The sequence below is a fragment of the Beta vulgaris genome, chromosome 8 (assembly GCF_026745355.1).
Source record: "Beta vulgaris subsp. vulgaris cultivar EL10 chromosome 8, EL10.2, whole genome shotgun sequence".
In the NCBI taxonomy this organism is placed as follows: Eukaryota; Viridiplantae; Streptophyta; class Magnoliopsida; order Caryophyllales; family Amaranthaceae; genus Beta; species Beta vulgaris.
This window is the reverse complement of record NC_079209.1, coordinates 28,098,955-28,120,651: the sequence shown is the minus strand read 5'-3', so window position 1 is coordinate 28,120,651 and position 21,697 is coordinate 28,098,955. Positions and strand designations below refer to the sequence as shown.

Genomic DNA, 21,697 nt, shown 5'->3' with positions numbered 1-21,697 from the left:
CTGCTATGAGTGCAATGTCAGCTGTAGTAGAGGTTGGGGGTCAGCGGTTGTATTTCCCGAGAGGGAGAAGGCTGAAGTTCCTGAGAGAGCTCCAGGTTAGGGTCCAGTGTATGAACCGATGGGGATCTAGTTCGTGCTGACCTCCTTGGTTGGGGTGAGGGTTCCCTCTCAGTTTGTTGAGGTTGGGTAGATCTGTTACGGGCGTTCTTGGAAGGTGCCATGGCTGACTAGCACTGTGATCAAGTCCTGCTGAGCAGCAAGAGAGTCTTTCGAAGTGGTGGCGAAGTAACTTTTTGTACTATCCCCACAGACGGCGCCAAACTGTTTCTGTCTAGAAATTAAGGTTAATGATCTGTGCTGAACAAGTCCTTAGGTCCGAGCTGAGTGGGTTATCAGTTCACCGGAAACCTGCAAAACACAGAAAAACTACCCCGGGGGTTGTTCCGGGATCGCCCCTCCGACGCTCAAGTCAGTTGATGATTGAGGTAGAGAGAGAATCTAGAGTGAGAAACTCAAGTTAGTTAGGTGAGTATTCAATACCTTTGCATTGATGGGACAAGAGGTATTTATAGTGGTGAGAATTTCCATAAAGTGGTGTGCTGGACATGACAGCTCACTTGGGGATTGGTGATACCTTTTCAAAGGGTGATTCTGGTGGGCCCCACGATCCTTAGGTGGCGGTGCCACGCGGCATGATTTCCTTGGAAGGATTTAATGGGCCCAAACACCTCTTTATCAATTCAAATTTATAAAAGTATGCTCTAATATGAAGTATGTTCTAATATAAATGATATGACACCAAACAATTTATTATATTAGGAAAATAAATGTATAATTATTCAACTCATATTATGACTTCTGCTCCATGACTATGGTGGAACCAATGAGATATAGGCTAAGTGAAGTTAGTGAACAATGCTCCATCAATCTAAATGAGTCCAACCATCAAATGATGATTATCAAAGCTCAAGCAAACTATCAAGCTAAGAGAAGACACTTGGACATCACATCCTTACCCTGTTAAACGGGCTTTACAATACAGTGCAAACATAATGCAAACATAATGCAATGAATTCATGAAATGTCCAACTTAAAGCACAATGCAATATTTATAAAACATAGATGATTATTCACTAAAATGCTATATTTCTTCATCTCACATATCCAGTACAAGTAAACTGAGATGTGAAGGAAAAGGTAGTAATCTTTCTAGAAAGAGGTTTGATGTTCTATTTCTTTTTGTAACTAATTTTCTAAGATTGCAAGTTCCATAATTCACCACCCACAACAAACCACCCACAAACAAACTACCAAATTCCGAGAACTCCTACCAAAATTTTCAATTTTAACCTTACTACGCTGATTCTCATTCCATTATGCCCAATTTTCATTTTCTTCACATATATATACCCAAATTTTATAATTTATTCATTTCAAGGACAAAATTGATTCAAATTTAAACAGATCTAACCTCCTAATTAAATTCCCACTTCTTCTTCAAATACCTTCAATATAAACCGCAATTCTCAAGCCCAATTCACCTGAAAATGTTAAATGTTTATTGTTATAAATCATCTAACGTAATTAATTTTCGCCGATTACATTTTCACTCAGTTAAATTTGAGGATTACCTACTGAGAAATAAGGATGGAGAAGATGGAGAAGGAGGAGGAGGAAGTAAACGCGTTGCTGTGGGCGAAAGTACTGGAAATGGAGGAAATTAAGTGAGGGTTCAATTATATTAAGTGGATGAAATTACAATTTTACTCCTAGTAGAGGCAACTACCTTCCCATACCGGGTTTGGGAATATCGCAAGATTCGCGACTTGTAGCCAACATACTATAAACTATAAACCTGATTGCAATCAGTGTAACAAATGATGTTAGATCTCCATTCTCCTACTGACAATAGGGAATCGTTATTTTTATTTTTTCTATTTCGCTCTTTTTCTCTCCTTTTCTTTAATTAATGTTATTTTTTCATTATTTGGAAGGTCAAGTAAGTCAGGTAAGCTTCTTCTTCATTCGAATCCTTTTTTCACCCCCTCTTAAACCCTTCATCTCCATCTTATTCATATCTTTCTCCTAAACTTCACAACCCCTTCATCTTCATTCCTGATTGTTCTCATAACACTTTCTAATCACAAACCTAGAAAATCCAACTTCTACATTAATTTTGAATCACAACTGAAGTAAAGAAAGCCCAAGCCAAGTTTTTACGACCAAATCCGTGAAAAGTGGTCTGTAAAGCCATTTCTAAAGCCCAAAAATTTCCATGGCAGCGTCAACAAGAAAAATAACAAACATCACTACTTTTGATTTTAGAAGCTTCACCATCATCAGAAATGGTGGAAATTCACAAAGAGAGAAAATTAACTATTCAAAAGTCTAAAAATTTTGTTAATTTGATTTGTACAACCAAAATTGAAGAACCTAGTTACGGTTATAGTAGAAATTTGGATGAAACTTTGAGTAATACTATAAATGAACCTGCTAATTCTACTCTGGATCATGGTTTCTTAAATTCTTCATTTATTGAAAAATAAATTCAATTTAATGTTGTGGTATTTAGTGTGAAATTATTGAATAATTTAGCTTCTAAAAGTGTTGGAGTATAAGAAGAAAGTAAAATCACATTATCTAGCAATGACTATGATGATGATTATGTTGTTTGAAAACGAAAAATATATATAAGTGTCCATGTAGGCTTGGAATTACAAAGCTAACGGAAGCTCTTCTTTTCCCTCTCTCTCAGCGCAAGAATAGGCGACGGTCTATGAGGCACTGACGCCATGGTAAGAAGGCGTGCAAAGAAGAGTTCCCAGAAGGGGAAGACGAAATCTGTCCCGTCTTCTTCTCCAGGGAAGAAACTGAAAATAGTGGATGAAGTGACTGGTGTGGCTGCGATAAAGATTCCGAGTTCTATCAAAGAGAAGGAGGTGCTTGAGGAAATGGAGATTAATGAGGAGATTAACGAGGAGATTGCTTAGGATTCAATGTTGAAAGAGAGTGTCCAGAAATCAAAGGAGAAGGCATTCTTATCGGATTGGCTTAATGTGATGAAGAGTGGTGATGCTGCCCCTGCGACAACAAGGCGAATGTCCTGGGCAGATGAGGCTGAGGGAGGTCAGGTAAGTTGCCCGATCATTAATATTATAGTTATTGATGGTGATGATATACAAGAAGAAGTAGAATATTGGTCCTCAGCTGTGATTTGTCATGTTTTGGGGGCAAATCCCCCTTTGAATGTCATGGATGGATCTTTTCGTTGGATATGGGGGAAACTTGGGATTGATAAGATTGCGGTGGTTAATAAGGGTGTGTTTCTTGTTCGTTTTGCTACTGTAGAAACTAGTTTACAGGTAACAATAGAAGGTTACAATTTTTTTTGACCAAAAACCACTTATAACTAGACTTTGGGACCCTGACATGCCTATGGAGAAAACTAATGTTGATCTTGTGCCAATCTGGATTAAAATGCTTGGATTGCCGATAAAATACTAGGGGGAAAGGAGTCTGTTTAAAATTGCTGGAGTAGTTAGGAGAGCTGTTAAAATGGATATGGCTACGAAGTCCAAAGATCGACTGAGTTATGCAAGGGTTATGGTGGAAGTCTTAATGAAGCAACAACTACCAGAAACTATAAGTTTCTGTAATGAACATGGTAAGATGGTGGAGCAGAAACTTGAATATGAACAATAGTTTGTCAGAAATGCTCTGGGGTGGGGCATAATGAAGAAGATTGTAGGAAGTGAATTGGGAAGAAAGTGTGGGTCCAGAAGAAGTTGGTAACTGAACAAGATGGTTTCCATCAGGTGGGAGGTAAGAATACACAACAAGTGCAGGTAGATGTGGTGCCTGTTCATAATCCATTTAATGCTTTGCTGGATGATGTGGCAGAGGTATGTGGGGATGATGAGGAGAATGAAGTAGCAGGAGACAGGATAAGGATTGAGGATAGTTTTGAAGAGTAAGGAGATAATGAGTGTAGAGGGGCAGGGGCTGGTCACCCCTATCTCTAATGGATAATATACTAGCATGGAACATAAGGGGGCTGAATAACTTTGTAAAACAGCAAGAAGTGAGAAGTTTATCCTCTCCCATAATGTTAAGTTATTCAGCCTTCTTGAGACTAGGGTAAAGTCACCTGAAATGGGTCAAGTTTACACTAACTTATGCATAGTGTGGTGCTTTACTCACAACAATTCATGTCATGACAATGGAAGAATAGTAGTGGGCTGGTGGCCTGGATCGTTTCATGTGAATATTAGGATGATGAGTAGCCAATATATTCACTGTGAGATCAAACCTATACAAGGGGATGGTGGTTTTTGCTGCACTTTTGTGTATGGGTTCAATGATCAGCTAAGCAGGGGTTAGCTCTAGATTGGGTTAAGAATGATTGCTAGTAACTGTAGGGGCCCTTGGGTGTTGATGGGAGATTTTAATGCCCTTTTTAGTGTGGAGGACAGAATTGGAGCTGTTGTGAGAGTAGGTGAGATCTCTCCTATGCTAAGTTGTATCACTGACTGTGGACTTGCTGATGTGAAAGCGACTGAAAGGCACTTTACTTGGAATAACAAGCAAGAAGGATTGGCTAGAGTAAACTCTAGGATTGATAAAGTGCTAGCAAATAGTTCATGGATGGACACTTATGAATTAATTGGCTGAAGTTGCTTTCCTCCCTGAAGGGAATTTTGACCATGCTCCAGCATTGCTGTGTATTAACCCTAATAGCCAGCAAAAAAAAGCCTTTCAAATTATGCAATTGTTGGTGTAATTATCCTGCAACATTAGAGGCTGTGCAGAGGGCTTGGAGTTTGAATGTAGTAGGATGTCCTATGTTTAGAGTTGTGGAGAAAATAAAAGAAGTGAAAAAGGAGCTTAGAAGTCTAAAGTTGAAGGGTTTTGGAGATGTGGAGAGTGATGAAATTAAGGCGAGAGAAGAATTAGATACAGTACAGAAGGCTCTTCATGATAACCCCAATGATGTTACCATTATCAGAAATGAAAAGGAAGCTAGGGAGAAGTATAGACTTGCCCAGAAGAACCTGAATACTTTGCTGCAACAAAAAGCAAAGCTCACTTAGCTCAAGTGTGGGGATGAAAATACAAAGGTGCATGCCATTTACAACTATGGTGGTGAGTGGTTGAATTCCCAAGAGAAGGTAAATGAAGCTTTCCTTGATTTTTATAAGGCCTTATTCACTGAAAAGAAGCAGATACAACCTGTGTTTGATTTGCTCTTGAGCAAAGGTAAGAAGCTCAGTGAGGACCATGTTAGAATGTTGAACTGCCCTTTTACTAAAGAGGATGTTAGGCGAGTTATTTTTAGCATACCAGATGATAAAGCACCTGGTACAGATGGTATGAACAGTTGTTTTTTTAAACATAGCTGGGGGATTATAGGAGATGATGTTGCTGATGCTGTTCTGGAATTTTTCAAAACTGGTCAGTTACTTAGGGTTATCAATGTCACCACACTCACTCTGGTGCCTAAAGTGCAATGCCCTGCCAATGTGTCTGAGTTCAGACCCATTGCCTGTTGCTCAGTACTATATAAATGTATCACAAAACTTATGAGTGAAAAGCTCAATAGAGTGCTGACTGATATCATTTCTCCTAGCGAAGGTGCCTTTGTGTCAGGGAGGAGTATTGTCCATAATGTGATGTTGTATCAGGACCTAGTGAAGTCTTATAAAAGAAGAGGTACTAGGCCATGTTGTATGATGAAGCTTGACCTTAAGAAGGCCTATCACACAGTTAACTGGCAGTTTTTGCAGCAGATGCTTGAAGGGATGGGTTTCCCTAGTATGATTGTCAAGCAAATCAGGACTTGTGTGACTATTCCAAGGTTCTCTATCATGATTACTGGGACTCCCACTGGTTTCTTTGCAGCTCAAAGGGGGTTAAGGCAGGGGGACCCAATGTCCCCTTTATTGTTTGCTCTTTGTATGGACTATCTTGACAAAGTGTTGAGGTTTGTAGGAGAACAAGATGCTTTTAAAAACCATACCAGGTGTAAAAACATGAAACTAACCCACTTATGTTTTGCGGATGACTTGCTCCTCTTTTGTAATGTAGATTTCAGATCTATAGACACACTGTTGCAAGGGTTTGAAATGTTCTCTCATGCTTCTGGGCTAGAGGTCAATAAGAACAAATCAAAAGTGTTTTTTTGCTGCAATGAATTCACAAGAAATCCAACGAGTTACTGATGTTAGTGGATTTAAGCTGGGCACTCTCCCATTCAGGTACCTAGGATTACCAACATCAACAACTAAACTGAAAGCAGGGGATTGTCAGCTGATGATTGAGAAAATGGTTAGTAGAGTGAGAATATGGAGTTCTAGACACTTCTCCTTTGCAGCTAGGAGTCAGCTAGTGAATAGTGTGTTAAAGAGTATTCATGTGTATTGGGGGCAAATTTTTGTCATCCCAAAAGCATGGCTGAAATAAGTAAACAACATTTCTAGATGATTCCTTTGGAGTGGGAAACATAATGATACAAGTCCGGGGGCAATGAAATGGTCCAACCTTTGTAATTCAAAGGCTACAGGGGGTTTTGGACCTAGGAATACAGATCAGCGGAATTTGGTGGCAATCAGCAAGCTTGCGTGGAATGTTGCAATGAAAAAAGACAATTTGTGGGTGAAATGGGTGAGTGAAGTTTATGTTCAGGAGGCTACCTGGGAAAGCTATGTGGCTCCCAATAGTTCAAGCTGGCCTTGGAAGTACATTTGTGAAGCAAAAAATAATCTAACTCAGAGACTAAATAGTGCATCTTGGATGACAGATGCTGCTTTTAGCATCTGAAAATATTACCAGGCACTCAGAAGGAAAGAAGTACAAGTGCAATGGCGCAAGATGGTATGGCATAGATTCTCTCAACCCAAGCAAAGAATGATACTCTGGCTTGCTGTTCAGAATAGGCTCAAAATAAAGATAGGCCGATGATGATGCACATTTGCAATGATGATCTCTGCACAATTTGTGGACAAGACACTGAGTCTATTGATAATCTTATGTTCAACTGCACCATTGAGAGGGCTATGGGATGGCTCGGTATTCACTGGTGTAACAGAAGCTTAACTCAACTGTGTCGTTGGGTTAGAGACAAATACATAGGTACGGAGATTCAAAGGGATGTGGTTATAGCAATGATTGTTGCAACAGTCTACCATATATGGAGGAATAGGAACATTGCATAATGGGAGTATTCTGTGAAAAGAATAGAAAAAACTGTACATGAGATTAAGTTTACTGTAAAAAATAGAAGTTTACAAATTCTCAGTTCTAAAGTTACGAATAGAGATAGAAGTTGGATTGAAAGTTTGTAAATCTAGGCATGTCCAGATAGCTGTGGTGTGATTGCCTCTGCAATCTTAGGTTGTTATTGTTTTTGTGATGGGCCTTAATATCATTTACCTTCCAAAAAAAAAATGAAAAATATAGAGTAAAGAAGAATTAAGGAGCTCACTTGACTTGAGCTTCTAAATAATAAAAAGATAGAGGGTAAATAAAAGAAAAGAAAAGAAAATTGGGAAAATGGCAAACAAAAAATATTTGATTAATTAAGGATTTTCCATCGCCATGAAAAACATAGAGCTCTAGCATCATTTTGGCACATATTGCACACAAGTCTATAATTTTTAGTGTTTTGGCTACTAGTCAAAGTTGGTGGTGGTGTGTGATGTTGCGACCATTTTTGCCTTAAATTTATTATGTAAATAAAATTAGAAGATAAACATAGCTAATTCATGGAGAATCCCATGACGTGCCTCAATTTTCTTTTTTCCAAATATAATATTAGAGAAAATGCATATGCATGCATTATTTTAAAACAATATGAGAAAATGCATCTTAATTCGCGAAATAAAATATACACACATTTTACTCAACAACACATTTTCCTTGTCAAGTTTGGCAATGATTATTTTCGGAAGATGGTCTATGTTCATATAATCATATAGCATTTAACTATGCTAATGCTTGATGCCAACTAGTAGCCAACCTGCATTCTCTACCATCCAATTGTAAACAATAATTTCGGAACCTGCATATATCTTTTTACTATTTTAGGAGAATGTATGATATATAAGAATCTAATAGCTTTTTATTTTACCGAACAAAGAGGCTGAAGATCTGAATCCCCTTCTCCTCTTTAAACCCAACATAACAAATAATTTAACATACCATATCTCACACTAAACATCTGGATTTCCTTTCAACAAATAGGCATGCATGATGCATCCATATCTTTCTAAGCCTTCAAAATTCAAAATGATAAAGGAGAACTTTGTAGAGGTAGCGCCTTCAATGATCATTACTCCTCGTAGAAAATCAAACTTCTCTAAATTGGAGACCATCATAGAAGAAGGATCGCATAAATGCGACGTTATCGTTCCTAAGAGGTTCTTCATTGCACTTCCTGTTTTGTTGTCCATGATCATGTATTTTTTGTTGTACAAAATTGTTGCTTAATATATGCAAAGATTGCTTATTGAGAACAATTATGTGAGAGATTTGGGTAATCAAGGGTTGGAAGCAGCCAGGGGGGCGGGGGATATGTAATTGTTTTAAGTTAGTATAGTTATGACTTATGATACTATTTATTCCATGAGTCTAGAACTCGTTGATGGCAAGATGTATACAATGTAATTCTTGCTTTATCCATTGACAATGGGAATTAAATTTTTATTAAAATTCCCTATAGTGTAAAAATAATTAATCCCTAGTTAGTTGATATATTTTCTTAATCAAAAGGTGACCACCTCTTCCAAATGATATGTTATTCAAGTGCTACTTCCTCCCCTAATTTAGATAATACTAGCAGTTTTTGCACGATATTCGTGCGTGTCATAAAAGGATTTTTTCTCAATTAGTTATTCATCAATGTTCAATTTTTTTTATACAAACGAACATTTATAATTTTTTTGTTATGTTTTCTTAATCATTGTTTCGTTGATTTTTTTTAGTTATTTGTTCATATTTATTCAAATATTTTATTTGGATTGGAAAATACAAAAGCAAAAGAAAGCTTATACTCTAATCACGTGAAAAAAATTTGTTTATTGAGTTAAATAATTGAATCTCTATTAATAAACATAATGTAACATTTTATAGTTATAAACGTGGAATTGTAACTAATATTATTAGTTTACACAATAAAGTTTACCAAATAAATATCAACATATCAGTTTTAAGATATTATCGGTATAATTATTGCTGTGAAATTCAAGTTTTTATATATTTTCTTCTGATTGTATTAATCAAGTTATAATGTCAATTCAATTTTTGATAAGAGTTTTCCACACATATGTAAGAAGAGGAAATCAATCTTCTTAATTTAATATACAATTGAAGTCTCAAGTTTAATTCCATTGTTAAGTTGTTTAGTATATATGACAAGTAGGAAAAAAGATTATTTAATATATTTTGACAATTTAAATTCATTAAGGGTGTTTCAGACTGTAACACCCCGACTACTAACTCATGATTTAAGATAATCTAATTAGCAGCGGAATACCTATTTAGTCGAGGCATTACTGCCGCACCTTCGGTTAGGAAGGTGCAAGGCTACAATCATAAAGCATATCTAAACATTAAGAGATATAATAGTGACAACTTAGACATCTTATATTATAATAAAGTAGACAACGTTAACGTTTACTTGACATAACACGATAACTTATATTAAAGCATATGGTCTTACATTCTAGTTAAGTCAACCTTACAAGTAAGTAGCACTATTACTAGATGATTTAATAAGGTGGTAATCCTTGCCACTACGCAGTACCATCGTCCCCAGCAGTACCTAAAACATAAATACAAAACGTTATGAGCCGAGGCTCAGTAACAAGCTACTCTAGCAACGTAAATTCATTTCAACTCATTTTATTTGCAAACAGGGGGAAAGAATAACTCAAACATTTGTCGAAAATACCGATCATTTAGCTTTACCTTTATAAACCATTAATCCTTTTATTTATTTTTCTTACTCTGGTTGCTGCAAAATCAGTCAGCTCTGGGACGTCTCCCAGCCATGTGTATGCACCACTGTGCAAGGACCTGTGTCCCGGGCATTACCCTACACTAATAATGGGCCAGTGCCCTAATAACAGTAACGGGCCAGTGCCCCAGTAAACAGCTCGGTACGTATACGACCGCCAATCAGCTCAGCAAACCAGTTCTTTCACTTTATGTTATCATGTTCCGTAATTTTTATGATTCATAGGTGATAGTCATCAATCATTTATCTCAGCTCTACCTTAATTATTTAGGTAGCAAAAATCATTTCATATCATCTTTTCATAACCATAGCTCATGATAATCCATCCAGTTCATAAAACTCATAAAATGTACTTACAAATAAATCATAGTAATCATCCCGCAACTCAATAATAAACATTTTGATAAGCTTTTACCAAATCTCATTGTTCTCATGTTCATAAAAGCATTTAAAGGGAATTGCGGGTACTAGCAGTAGATGTTACCTTGATTGCAGAATAATAATAATAATCCTCTTCTTATGTCCTTGATATCGTCCTTACTGAGCTCCGAGGAACGAGTTCTTTTAAGTTTCAAAATGAGTATTTTTATAAGTTAGAAGTTAATAGAAACATTAATATAAGTGCTCTTTAAGTATGATTCTTAGTTTATACTATTGTTTATATAAGTTATAAAGTCCACCTTATTTAACGATTATTACGTAATGTGTTGAAGTTATAATAGTTTATCCACAACCTTTATACTTATCTCATGATAATCGATAGATATTACTTAGAGATCAAATTAGAAGTATTATTCATAATTTAGTCATATTGTAAGCTTATAAATTAATAATTGCATAATCATTTAAAGGAGTTACAAATTGGAATTATGAGTGACTATATAAGGAAAATACCTTACTATAACATTCCTTGCCTAATTTCCCATGAATTGTTATCATTATTCTAGTAACCACTAATGAACTAAATACCAACTCATTTTGTAAACTAAGTGTTCCTAGTATTCAATAAAGAATTCAGGTTATAAGATCTAGAAAGTAATTAGTTTAACATAACATTTTTAGTTACCCCTAACATAAATATTAACATAAGTATTTAAAGGTTTAATTTACACAAGTGATTTAATTAAGCCCACAAAACAGTCCACTTAAGTCCAATAAATAACAAGCAACCAATGAATCAAGTTGGTTTAGTTAAGGTAAATCAGATTTTAGGCCCACTTAGATTAATTAGTAAAAGGTAGTAATTAGGCTTTCCTTAAAATATTTAAAACCATAATTTTAGAGAGAAGGATAAAAGGAGAGAGGGTGAAGTACCTCTGCTCTTTTGGAGCAGGGACGAGCGACAGACAAGGGAGCTCGGAGCTCCGGCGAAATCGAACAGCAGCTCGCGGCGGTGTGGCGCAGCGCGAACGGTCGGCGGCGGCGGAAAATACGAGCAGCAGTAGCAGCGAATAATGGGCAAAGAAAGGAGGAGAGAGAATGGGCGTGCAGGGGTTCAAGGCGACGACGGAATGCGCGAGAGGGGACTGGTCGGCGGTTGGTCGGCGGCGGAGGGCGACCAAAAAGGCGGCGACAGGAGGCGAGTGATGATGTGTGGGGGTGTTGTGCGGTTCGCGAAAGAGGAGAGAGAGTGGTCGTGCAGGGAGAACGATGAGGAAGAGGTGTGGCGTTGGCTGTTGGTTCTTGCTGGTGGTCGAGAAGTGGAGTTGTGGTGGTTGTTGGGTTGTTGTATGGTGGTTGTAATGGTGGCCGAAAACAAAAGAACAGAGGAGTTGAAAGATTTGAAAACTTTTGTTTCAAATTCTTTTAGTTGATGTAAACTTCTGAATTGTTGTTGTTGATTTTGTGATTCTAAAACTCAACCATTCCTCCCTATTTATAGAGAAACTTCTATCTCAGTAGATGAATTTCAGAATTTTAAATTACCAAAACCATTCAAGAAAACAAGTGGCTAAATTCAGTAGTTTTGAGAAAAACCAGTGGTTTAAGGGTGGTTGAGAGAGTGAAAGCTCAATTAAATTTTCTGAGATAGTTTTTGACTTGTTGAGAAATCTCCATTCTTGTCCTTCCACGTATGGAGGAGGAAGAAGATGGAGTTATTGCTTTCCTTTTCTGTAATCTGATTTTTGGAGAAGAATAGTGCTAGGCCTTTTTGTTTTATTTGGGCCTCAAAGGATTTGGGCATTGGGTCCATCAGAATTTTTAACCTTAAGTTCTACATCATTTACAAGATTGATGCTAAATTTAGTAACTTAATTTATGAGCTTCATTAACCCAAAATTACCAAACAAAATAACTTAGAAATTAACTTAGAAAATTTTAATTACTAAATTTGGATCATTTTTAGTTGATTAATTACGATTAGTTATTAATTAAATAATATTAAAACTTGGGGATATTACACAGACTTTTTGTGAGTGAACACCATCTTTCTCCCTCCTTCACTTATATAATAGATAATAAAGTGATTGTCGCTAATATTGGCTTTCCTCCAAGAATATTATCTTAAATAACCAACTTTCATGTGAATTTTTTCATAAATCCCTAATATAATAACACATTCTCCATCCTAGATTAGTTGTCCTATTAGATTTGGGCATTGTATATTAAGAGTAAATATTATGCAATCATAGGTTCTTTCTATAGATATATACTCCTATTTTTTTAATGGTTACACTTTGAGTTATGACACCATTCACACAAAAAAATTTATTAAAGGAGACGGTCTAATTTTAATATAAAAGTAGACTTAGTCACTAAATAGATTAAACTAGTCACGGAAAGAAATTAACCTAGTCACTATTGGGCTCATTCTCTTTTTAATATTTGGTTTACCATTGCCTAATTTTAATTTAAAAGTAGGCGGTCTCTTACAAGACAAACTCTTCACACAATGTTGTTTGACTATCATTCGTGATTGATGGGTAAGGAAAAATATAATAATGTGAGATCTAGTTTGATTCGTCTAAATATATAATTATTACAAATGCAAGTTTATTATATTAATGTTCAAATATTTAAACTGGTGAGCGTTAAAAATAAAGTATAACTATTTAAAAGAAACGAAAAAAATATTTGAAATAAATATAAAAAGACGGACTCAAGGAAGAGAGAGAGACACAAAGACAGAAAGATCGTATGTGTTAATGGTTGCGGAGCCAAATATGATATCACATGCGAGAAAAAGAGTAATTATCTGAATGACTAATTAATAATGCACAAAATCTATGTTGTATACAAAATGAAAACCCACAAAAGTTGGGTTCCCTCCCAGATGAGTTGATTTCCCACTTATGTTCCTCCTAAATGTATTAAACTCATAAAGAATAGCTCTTGTTCCTAAGAATGTTTCAGTGAACCTTGGCTCAATTGATGTACATGAAGGACTCTTCATGGGGTACCAAGGTGGTAGCATGTTTGCTAACCAACTTAGCTAGCATGGATTAGGCGTGTGATTAACATGTCTATGAGAGTTCTAAATCTGTTATGACTCATACTATCTTTATTGCTTTCCTAGTTATAATTGTATTAGGAATCATGGTTTTGCCTACGTTCTTAAACGATGGATTTTACATGATTCAAAAGTCTTAGGAGCCTAGGACTTAGGGATTTGTCCTAAGCCTACTAAGTTTAGCATGCACGATTCCTGCTAGGATTAGCATGAATGATCTAGTATAAATATATAGCATGTAGTCGATTATTTTCAGAAGTGAATAAATAAAGTTTTTGTGAGTTTTCTTAAAACTTAAGTGTGCAAGCACAATTCTCTTGATTACTGGTGGCTTTGCCTTTATGCATCAAAACCCTTAGATTATTCATTGTGGTGGCTTTGCCTTTATCATTGAATAAGCTAAGAACTATCTTGTTCTTATTTTTTATTCTTGTTTGAACATATAGTTACTTATTACACGTTCTTCCGCAATTCTATTTAATCTACCAAGATTAAATACATCATCTGGTATCAAGAGCTTTGGTGACATCCATTAATAGAAAAAAATTCGAGCCATCATACATAAGGTTTTATTTTTTTCGCTTTTTTTCCTTTAAGGGGGAGTAGTTTGATCTTCAAGAAACTCTTAAAGATCAAATCTTTTTTTAAATATTCTTGATTTTCCACAAAGTTTCATCAAAGGAGATTATTAATAGTTGTCAAGTGGTGAAATAAAATCATTCAAGATCCTTCAAAAAGTCCAAGACTCGAATCATAAACCTAGTTCCTTCGTTTGCTTGGAGTGCAATTTTTGAGCTTTAATCCAAGTTTCTGATTGGATTGTGCTATGGACGACGAACAAGGTGGGAGGGAGGGTAGAGTCCCTAGGGGACAACCTTTGAGAAGGTACAAAACGTGCGTAGGGATCGACAATTGGAAGATCTAACCACACGTATGGACGAATTGATGCGTATGATGCAATAAGGGATGCATGGCCAACAACCCAACAACACTCCTAGTTCTGTTAGGAGTACTCTAAACAGCCCCCAAGAGGTTAGTTCAGATAATGAGACTAACAATCCTAGACATAGAATACCACCAAAGGAGGATGATCAAGGCCTAAGACTCGACTTGCATGAGTTTGATGGCGCCATGACACCAGAGAAGTTTTTAGAGTGGTTACAAAGTATGGAACGAGTCTTTGATTACAAGGACTATGATGATGCCAAGAGGTTCAAGGTGGCTATTCTAAAACTCGCAGGATATGCTAGCCTATGGATGAGAACCTAAAGACTAAGTGGCGCAAGGATGGCAAGCGTAGCATAAGTTCATGGAAGAAGTTGAAGACAAGGATGAAGAAATGCTTCCTCCCCTCTGATTTCACACAAAGACATGTTTCGAAGGCTTCAAGTACTCACTACTAGAAAAATAGTGTTTTCTCAACGCTTTTTCTCAATATTCTGGATGGAAAAAAGTGTTGAGAAATTGATTCTCAACGCAATGTAAAAGTGTCGAGATTTCACGCGTGGAGAATTCTCGACATATTACTCCGTTGAGATTCTCAACGCAGAGATGCGTCCAGTTATGACTTGTGATGCTTTTTTGTGTTGAGTTTCTCAATGCTTTTCCGCGTCTTGAATTATGCTTATGACTTGTGACGCTGTTTTGTGTTGGGTTTCTCAACGCTTTTCTGCGTTGCGCAATATGCTTTAGACACATTCCAGCATCAAGATTATTTTACCTCCACAAATAAATTTTTAGAGCCAAAAGAACTCTTAACACCAAAAAGTGCCGAGATTTTAGCCTAGAAAAAACATCTAATAATAAGAATAGCCATTGTTTAATTAGATATGGATCAAATATAATATATTATAAGCGATTTTCCAATAAAAAATACTTAAGTAGAAATGACCAATAATATATAATAATATTAATATCTGTCTTAATTAACTATGACTAAATACACACTAAAATATTCTGTTCGATCACAAATAAAATAAGTCAATTAGATAATGTCTACTATCAACTTCTTAAAACCTTACAAAAAAAACATAACAAAATAAATATATCTTTTACAAGGCCTTTTCAAATCATTAATAGCTTTAGGAGTTCTAATAATTTAATGAATACTTGGCTTCTTTTCCTTCACCATCATCTTGATCCTTGAAAAAAAAAAAAGAATGACATAAGTAATCTTATATAATGTGATATATTATAGTGAGGGTCAATTATAAAAGATGTAAAAAAGTTAGTTAATCACAAAAGAAAAGAATAGGTAACTAGTAAGCAACTTGATTTTGATAATTCAAGTGAAACAATGAATGATAATATTATAACAATTCCTCTGTAGTAATCAAATGCATAGCTGACTTTGCAGCATCTATAAGTTAAGCATAAGCTTTTCCATCACGCACCGCATCCAACACTAGAGAAAAATGTGTAGCAACAGTCTTCATCATCTTAGTATGCTCATCAAACTTGTTAGTTCTCTTTGTTTTGTTTTTCAAGTTCCTCATTTCTCTTCTTCAATAAAGATGTTTCCACAATGTTTTCTAGTTCCACAAGTCTCCTTTTAAGTTTTCCATTTCCTTCTTTTCTAAGTATACCACGCACCCCATGAATATCGCTTTTTTTCACCCCAAATCCATATTCCAAGGGTCGTTCATGTACTTCATGTCCATTCATGACAGTTTGAAAGGCTTCATTCTCAATGTCAACACGAGGCATAGTAGGATTACAAAGCTTTAATGAATCAACCTTTGCCTTTGCATCCTCCTGCACAATTTTTTAGGGAATAAATAATATAAATCTGATGATACAAAAATAGAATGCAAAGATAGACTAATGTGTTAGACCAAGTACCAGAAAGTCTGAAGTGTCCGTGCCTTCAAGATATGTTCCATCCTTCCTCTTATGAGTTGCTTCCCAAAGTTCAATCAAGCTCATTTCTTCTCCATACTCATCTTCCTATAAGTAATTAGTTACCTTGTAGTAAGTCATTATAGTAGATTGTTTTAAGAATGTTACATCAAAGAAGATTAAGGATATGCATATATTTCCTACTTCTACACAAAGGTACAAGAATCCTGTAACTCCTTCATGCTTAAACCCTTAGCCATGACAGATTAGAGACAATAACCTGTTATTTAGTATGCAAAAATCGTTTAATGCACATTTCGTCTTCCTTTATTCTGTTAGTAGTAATAAGATAAATAGCTTAATCATTGAATTCTTTTCAGATTAACCCCTTATAACTTATAAGTCCACAGAATATTGAACCAACAGAGATATGTATTTTACATCGACAGCAGTAGAACAACAAAAACTAACATGAATAATACTATGGTAAACTGAACTTGTCATGTCAACCTTAGAATATTGCTGCCATGTATCAACCCTCTAAAGTGGGAAGTCGCAGCACAAGTGACAATCCCTTTCTCTTTTTTAGATATACTAATAACATAAACCCAATTTAACAAGTTGAAGTTGCCATTACTACATCGATACTATCTGTGAGACTCTGCTAAGTGACACACTCTTTCTAAAAATGATACAATGCCACATCATACTTATAGATAATTTGGCATATCACATGGCACCACATTCTGCAAGTTAATTTATCACAAAGGGGAAAATCCCACGTGCATCAAATCTCTAATCTATTGCTTATGTTTCCATGAAACAACCATTGAGCCAATTCCAAACATGGTATTATTTGTCAACAAAAGATTACAAGTATTGAATATTATTTAGCTTCTCAATAACTAAACCAATATTGTCCTATGAAAACAAAAAGCATACGCTTCTCTCTTTTTCAATCTATATATAAAAGAAGACAACTTTTCAATTACATTTCCTTCACCTTTCTATTGCTTTAGACCTGCTTTAGACCTTGCGAATGGGTCACTTGGATTGCTTTTTGTTTATGTAGATATGGTTTCGATAATTCTTGGGTCATAACATATTCAATTCAGTTCTGGTTAATTTCTAATTGAGTCAAATTTAGGTCCAGTCCTGTAGCTCAAAACTGTCAACTTACTTCGAGATGGAATTGTGCTACCTTGTTTGGAGTACAGAATAAATCTACTTCTGTTTTTGATTTGATTTTTACAACTGGTCAAGTATAATTCCCTTATAATGCAGAAAGGATCCCCTCCCCCTTCCCCCTGAACCCTCCCACCCCCCAATAAAGAAATACTAGCATAAAATCGGAAAGATGTGAAATTATTTGCTGAGAGAAAGTTGTGTAAAGAGAATTTCTTAGTTCTTGGAACATATCTAACACGTTCTCTTTTACAGGTGAGGGGGTGACAAATACAAAATTAATCTCATTGATTAAAAAAATTATTTCTATACTCAACCAACTAAACCGACATCCATGCTTTGCACACGACTGGAAACAAGTTTTGTTTAATATAAGCCAAACACACAATAAGGCAGGAAGTTTTTTTTTTTTTTTTTTTGGCAAAAGGGCAGGAAGTTAATAAAAGTGTTATGTACTAAAATAAAGGAGGATGATTCAATTAATTGAAACTATGATAGTGAAAATTTATTTCTTACATAATCAGCTCGTATATTAGCGTAACTAGTAGAACCCAACGTATGAACTTGATTTTGAGCTGCTCGTGGCGCTTTTCCAAGTTCAAACAATTGCTACACTCGTAATGGAAGTTTTAGTTAATATTGTAGAAGTAAGATGTGTCACACGTTATAATAATAAATTGAAAATGAAAGAAGTACATGTCCTTTGAGTGAGAACCAATATTGAACCAATGGTTTCCACTCAGAACAAGTATGTGCACTAGGCACAATATCATAATGTTCTTCCTCTGTGAGCTTATCAGGTTTGAAGAATGACAATTTAAGGGAGTATTTATAGTGCCTCCAACATTTGTCAACACGTTGCAGAGCTAATGTATTATAGACCTTATCCTCAGGAATCACAAAATGTTCCTTCAACGAAAAAGAAAAGAAAATAATGCAAGATCAATAAGTCATAGCTAATAAGAAACATATATATATATATATATATCCAAATTTAATTTGTGAACTTGTATGCATACTCTCATCTTCATAACAATTTTAGTTTTAAGTTTCACGTCAACATGATGCCAATTCTTTTCTCCAATTGGACAATAGGTCCCATCCTTTGCTACACTTCCTAGAAATCGCACCAAGATATGCCAACCTTTCCTAATTGGATAGTAGAACTCATTAAACTGCACATGGTACCTAACACCACGACTGTGCCAAATGTCTATGGGCTGAATTGAACCGCTCATCAACTGAAGTTCACCCTTAGAATCTGCCAAAGATAATATGAAACCATGAAAAAGTGGGATGAAATCGTCAATTCTTTCAAGCCTTAAAATGATAGAATGATTTGCATATGCAAGAAAATAACAATTACGATCTTTCATATGCTCGATTAATTTTGTTACCTAACAAAAATCTCCCCAATCAGCAAGCCCCCTAACTTGTTACTGAAAAGAAGATTACAATGATGCACTTAGGTTTCCACTGAGCTTCATAATGCCTGATAAAGGAGCTCAATTAAAAAAAATCATGCTGGCCTCAAACCTTCCTCAAACTTCCCATACAAATTTAATTACGAGCAATGGACAAAACATATTCTAAATTATTGGATTGACACTTATTACTGCCACTGTATCTACAAATACCTCTTTCTTTACAGAAGTTTTAATTACAACCAATTCAACTTGTGTTTTAAACCAAGTCCAACAATGAATATGCACACCCACTTGTTTCACATTGTATTAGATGCATTATGCACGCATATATCATTAGATTATCATCTACAGATTTCTTAGGCTCCCTTGGCTGCACCAGCTCTAATGCATTAGTACCTTGTGCTCTGTTTTGGAGTACAAAGTGAATCACAATAGGTCTTGAAGATTGTGACGATATGTGAGATTGCGGCCTTTTGCATGACTTCACTACATTATGACCCATGGGGTTAATTTTAGGTAGCTTACTAGTAGTCTTTGATTGTAGAATAATAGGAGGATGAGTCTTTTTTGCAGCTTGTGAGGTATTCGAACCCATGGGTTTTAGTGGAGGTAACATGTCACATGCTAAAGGATCTTTCTGAGGTATAGTAGAAGCTGCTCTTCTTGACCTTGGAATCATGGCAACGGATGCTAAAAGTTTTTGCTGAGATATGGTACAAGTTGTAGCTGCTCTTGATTGTGGAATCATGGCTGGAGAAAATGAAGCAGATGCTGAAGGTTTGTGTTGAGGTAGAGTAGTAGTTGTACTTGAATGTCGAATAATAGGGGGTTGAAGTGTTTGTCCTGCTTGTGAGTTATTCAAACCCATGGGCTTCATCTCAGGTATCATGGCAGGAGAACGTCAAGTAGTTGGTGCAGCGAAATCTGAAGCAACATCATTAGATACTGAAGCAGCAGCAACTCGTGTCCTTTTGCTACAATAGGTCATAATAACATTGTCACAATCCCTACAAAACAAAACATGTAAATACTTTTCGATCACATGTAAGCTAAAGAAATAGAGAAAGGTTGTGTAACAAAGTACAACTTAAGGAATAGAGAGAACAGAAGCTAATAAGCAAGCACTTCTCAAAGTTCTATTACATTGTCTTCCTCAAATCGCAGAACCACTAAACTTGGAGAAACTTGAGACTCACCAGCAAACTCTAATATTCTAGATGATGCTGAATATTACTTAAACAATATGTCACCAGCTCCATTTTCTTATCAGTTACAAGCAAACTCCAGTATTCTAGATGACAGAATCACATTCTTTTTCTGATGAGAGATAATACCACCACAAAGAAAATTAAGGAGGAGTTATGTGAGTTGAAGTTAGTGTTACAACAAACCCTGTGATGAACAGAACTCGATGAATATAAGGAGCATCCTTTACAATGACTAAAGAAAATGCAGTACTCAGTATGAAACTTAAATAGTCATAACTCAAAAGGAATATATCTACGACCATGTAGATACATTGTTTACTAGACCGAAGAGAATCCATGCTGAGATAATTACAATCATATGTTCATTCTTTTAGGGATCTAAGCCATATATCAAGGTCGTGTACATAGGCATCCAACATTGGTAAGTAAGCCTCTCAACAAGTAAAGCAAAGAAATCTATCACATTATGATATATCCCATCAAGAAAGATGAGAACTCATATCAGACAATTTGCACGGAAAAGAAACTCTCAATTTCTATGCAGTCCTTAAATTTCATTCATAATAACTATTACCAAAATTATCATATGTCTTTCAATATCTAGCTGGCATCCCATTTAGAACCTTTCCTTCAATAAGTACATGTCAATCAACACTATTATTAGTTTCTAACTATTATGTTAAGAGTATATCACCTGGTTCAATAAAAGGATCTGTTTCAAATAGTCAAACCTCATATCTAAATAGTTGTCCTAGTCACATATCATTCATCCACTACAAGAAAAATCGCATATAGAGGCAAGGTAAATTTGCCTCTGAAACCAAAGATGTAGCCTCTAATTGCCTTTTGAAGCAAATTAGTGGTTGCCTCTAATAGTTCCGTCGCTAATTAATGGTTGCCTCTAAAAGTCCCTTTTTGAGGCAATATAAATAGTTGCCTCTAAAAAACTCGACATTTAGAGGCAACCATATATTCTTGCCTCAAAATATAATTAGAGGCAACCATATATATTCTTGCCTCAAAATATAATTAGAGGCAACCATATAATATTCTTGCCTCAAAATATAATTAGAGGCAACAATATATATTCTTGCATCAAAATATAATTAGAGACAATATAAAACATATTGCTTCTAAAAACTACATATATTTAGGGGCAACCATATAATTTTATCTCGCAATATAATTAGAGGCAATATAACAAATTGCTTCTAAAAACCACATATATTTAGGGGCAATCATATGAATTTTGCCTCGAGATATAATTAGAGGTAATATAAAAATGTTTCTGAAAATTAATATTTTAAAGGACAACCACATAAATTTAATTCAAAACATAATTATAATCTTCCCTCCTTTACAAAAAAAAATTTAAATCAATAAAGCTGAAAATTATTTTAGCATATGAATTACTTGTATTACAAACACAATATTAAAAGTTGTATTTCATTTTCTCTAGTACATTATACATTTACATCAAAATATGATACATCTCCCTGTCAAAAACAAAAATAAAATACTAATCAAGACTAAGTGATAATACAGGAATCGTTCAAGATAAAAAAACAACAATAAA

At 35.4% G+C, this 21,697-nt stretch overlaps 1 protein-coding gene and 1 long non-coding RNA gene across 2 annotated transcripts; both read right to left on the bottom strand.

The window, feature by feature from the left end:
• Nucleotides 1–9,668: 9,668 nt before the first annotated feature.
• On the bottom strand, nucleotides 9,669–10,593 carry LOC130589807 (uncharacterized). Its single transcript, XR_008967467.1, has 2 exons — nucleotides 10,497–10,593; nucleotides 9,669–9,817 (listed from the first exon to the last, which is right to left on the bottom strand). It is a non-coding gene; the product is annotated as an uncharacterized LOC130589807 (long non-coding RNA).
• Nucleotides 10,594–15,213: 4,620 nt separating this feature from the next.
• Nucleotides 15,214–16,393, bottom strand: LOC130589621 (uncharacterized). Its single transcript, XM_057390994.1, has 2 exons — nucleotides 16,305–16,393; nucleotides 15,214–16,217 (listed from the first exon to the last, which is right to left on the bottom strand). The coding sequence occupies exons 1-2, from the start codon at nucleotides 16,386–16,388 to the stop codon at nucleotides 15,924–15,926; spliced, it is 378 nt and encodes a 125-aa protein (XP_057246977.1). The 5' UTR covers nucleotides 16,389–16,393; the 3' UTR covers nucleotides 15,214–15,923.
• Between the last annotated feature and the right edge of the window lie 5,304 nt (nucleotides 16,394–21,697).

Excerpts from the sequence above, each read along its gene's own strand:
- LOC130589621 (XM_057390994.1), bottom strand. The coding sequence starts at position 16,388 with ATGAGCTTGATTGAACTTTGGGAAGCAACTCATAAGAGGAAGGATGGA. Across the intron at positions 16,218-16,304 it reads CGGACACTTCAGACTTTCTG|GAGGATGCAAAGGCAAAGGT; the intron begins GTACTTGGTCTA and ends AAAATTGTGCAG.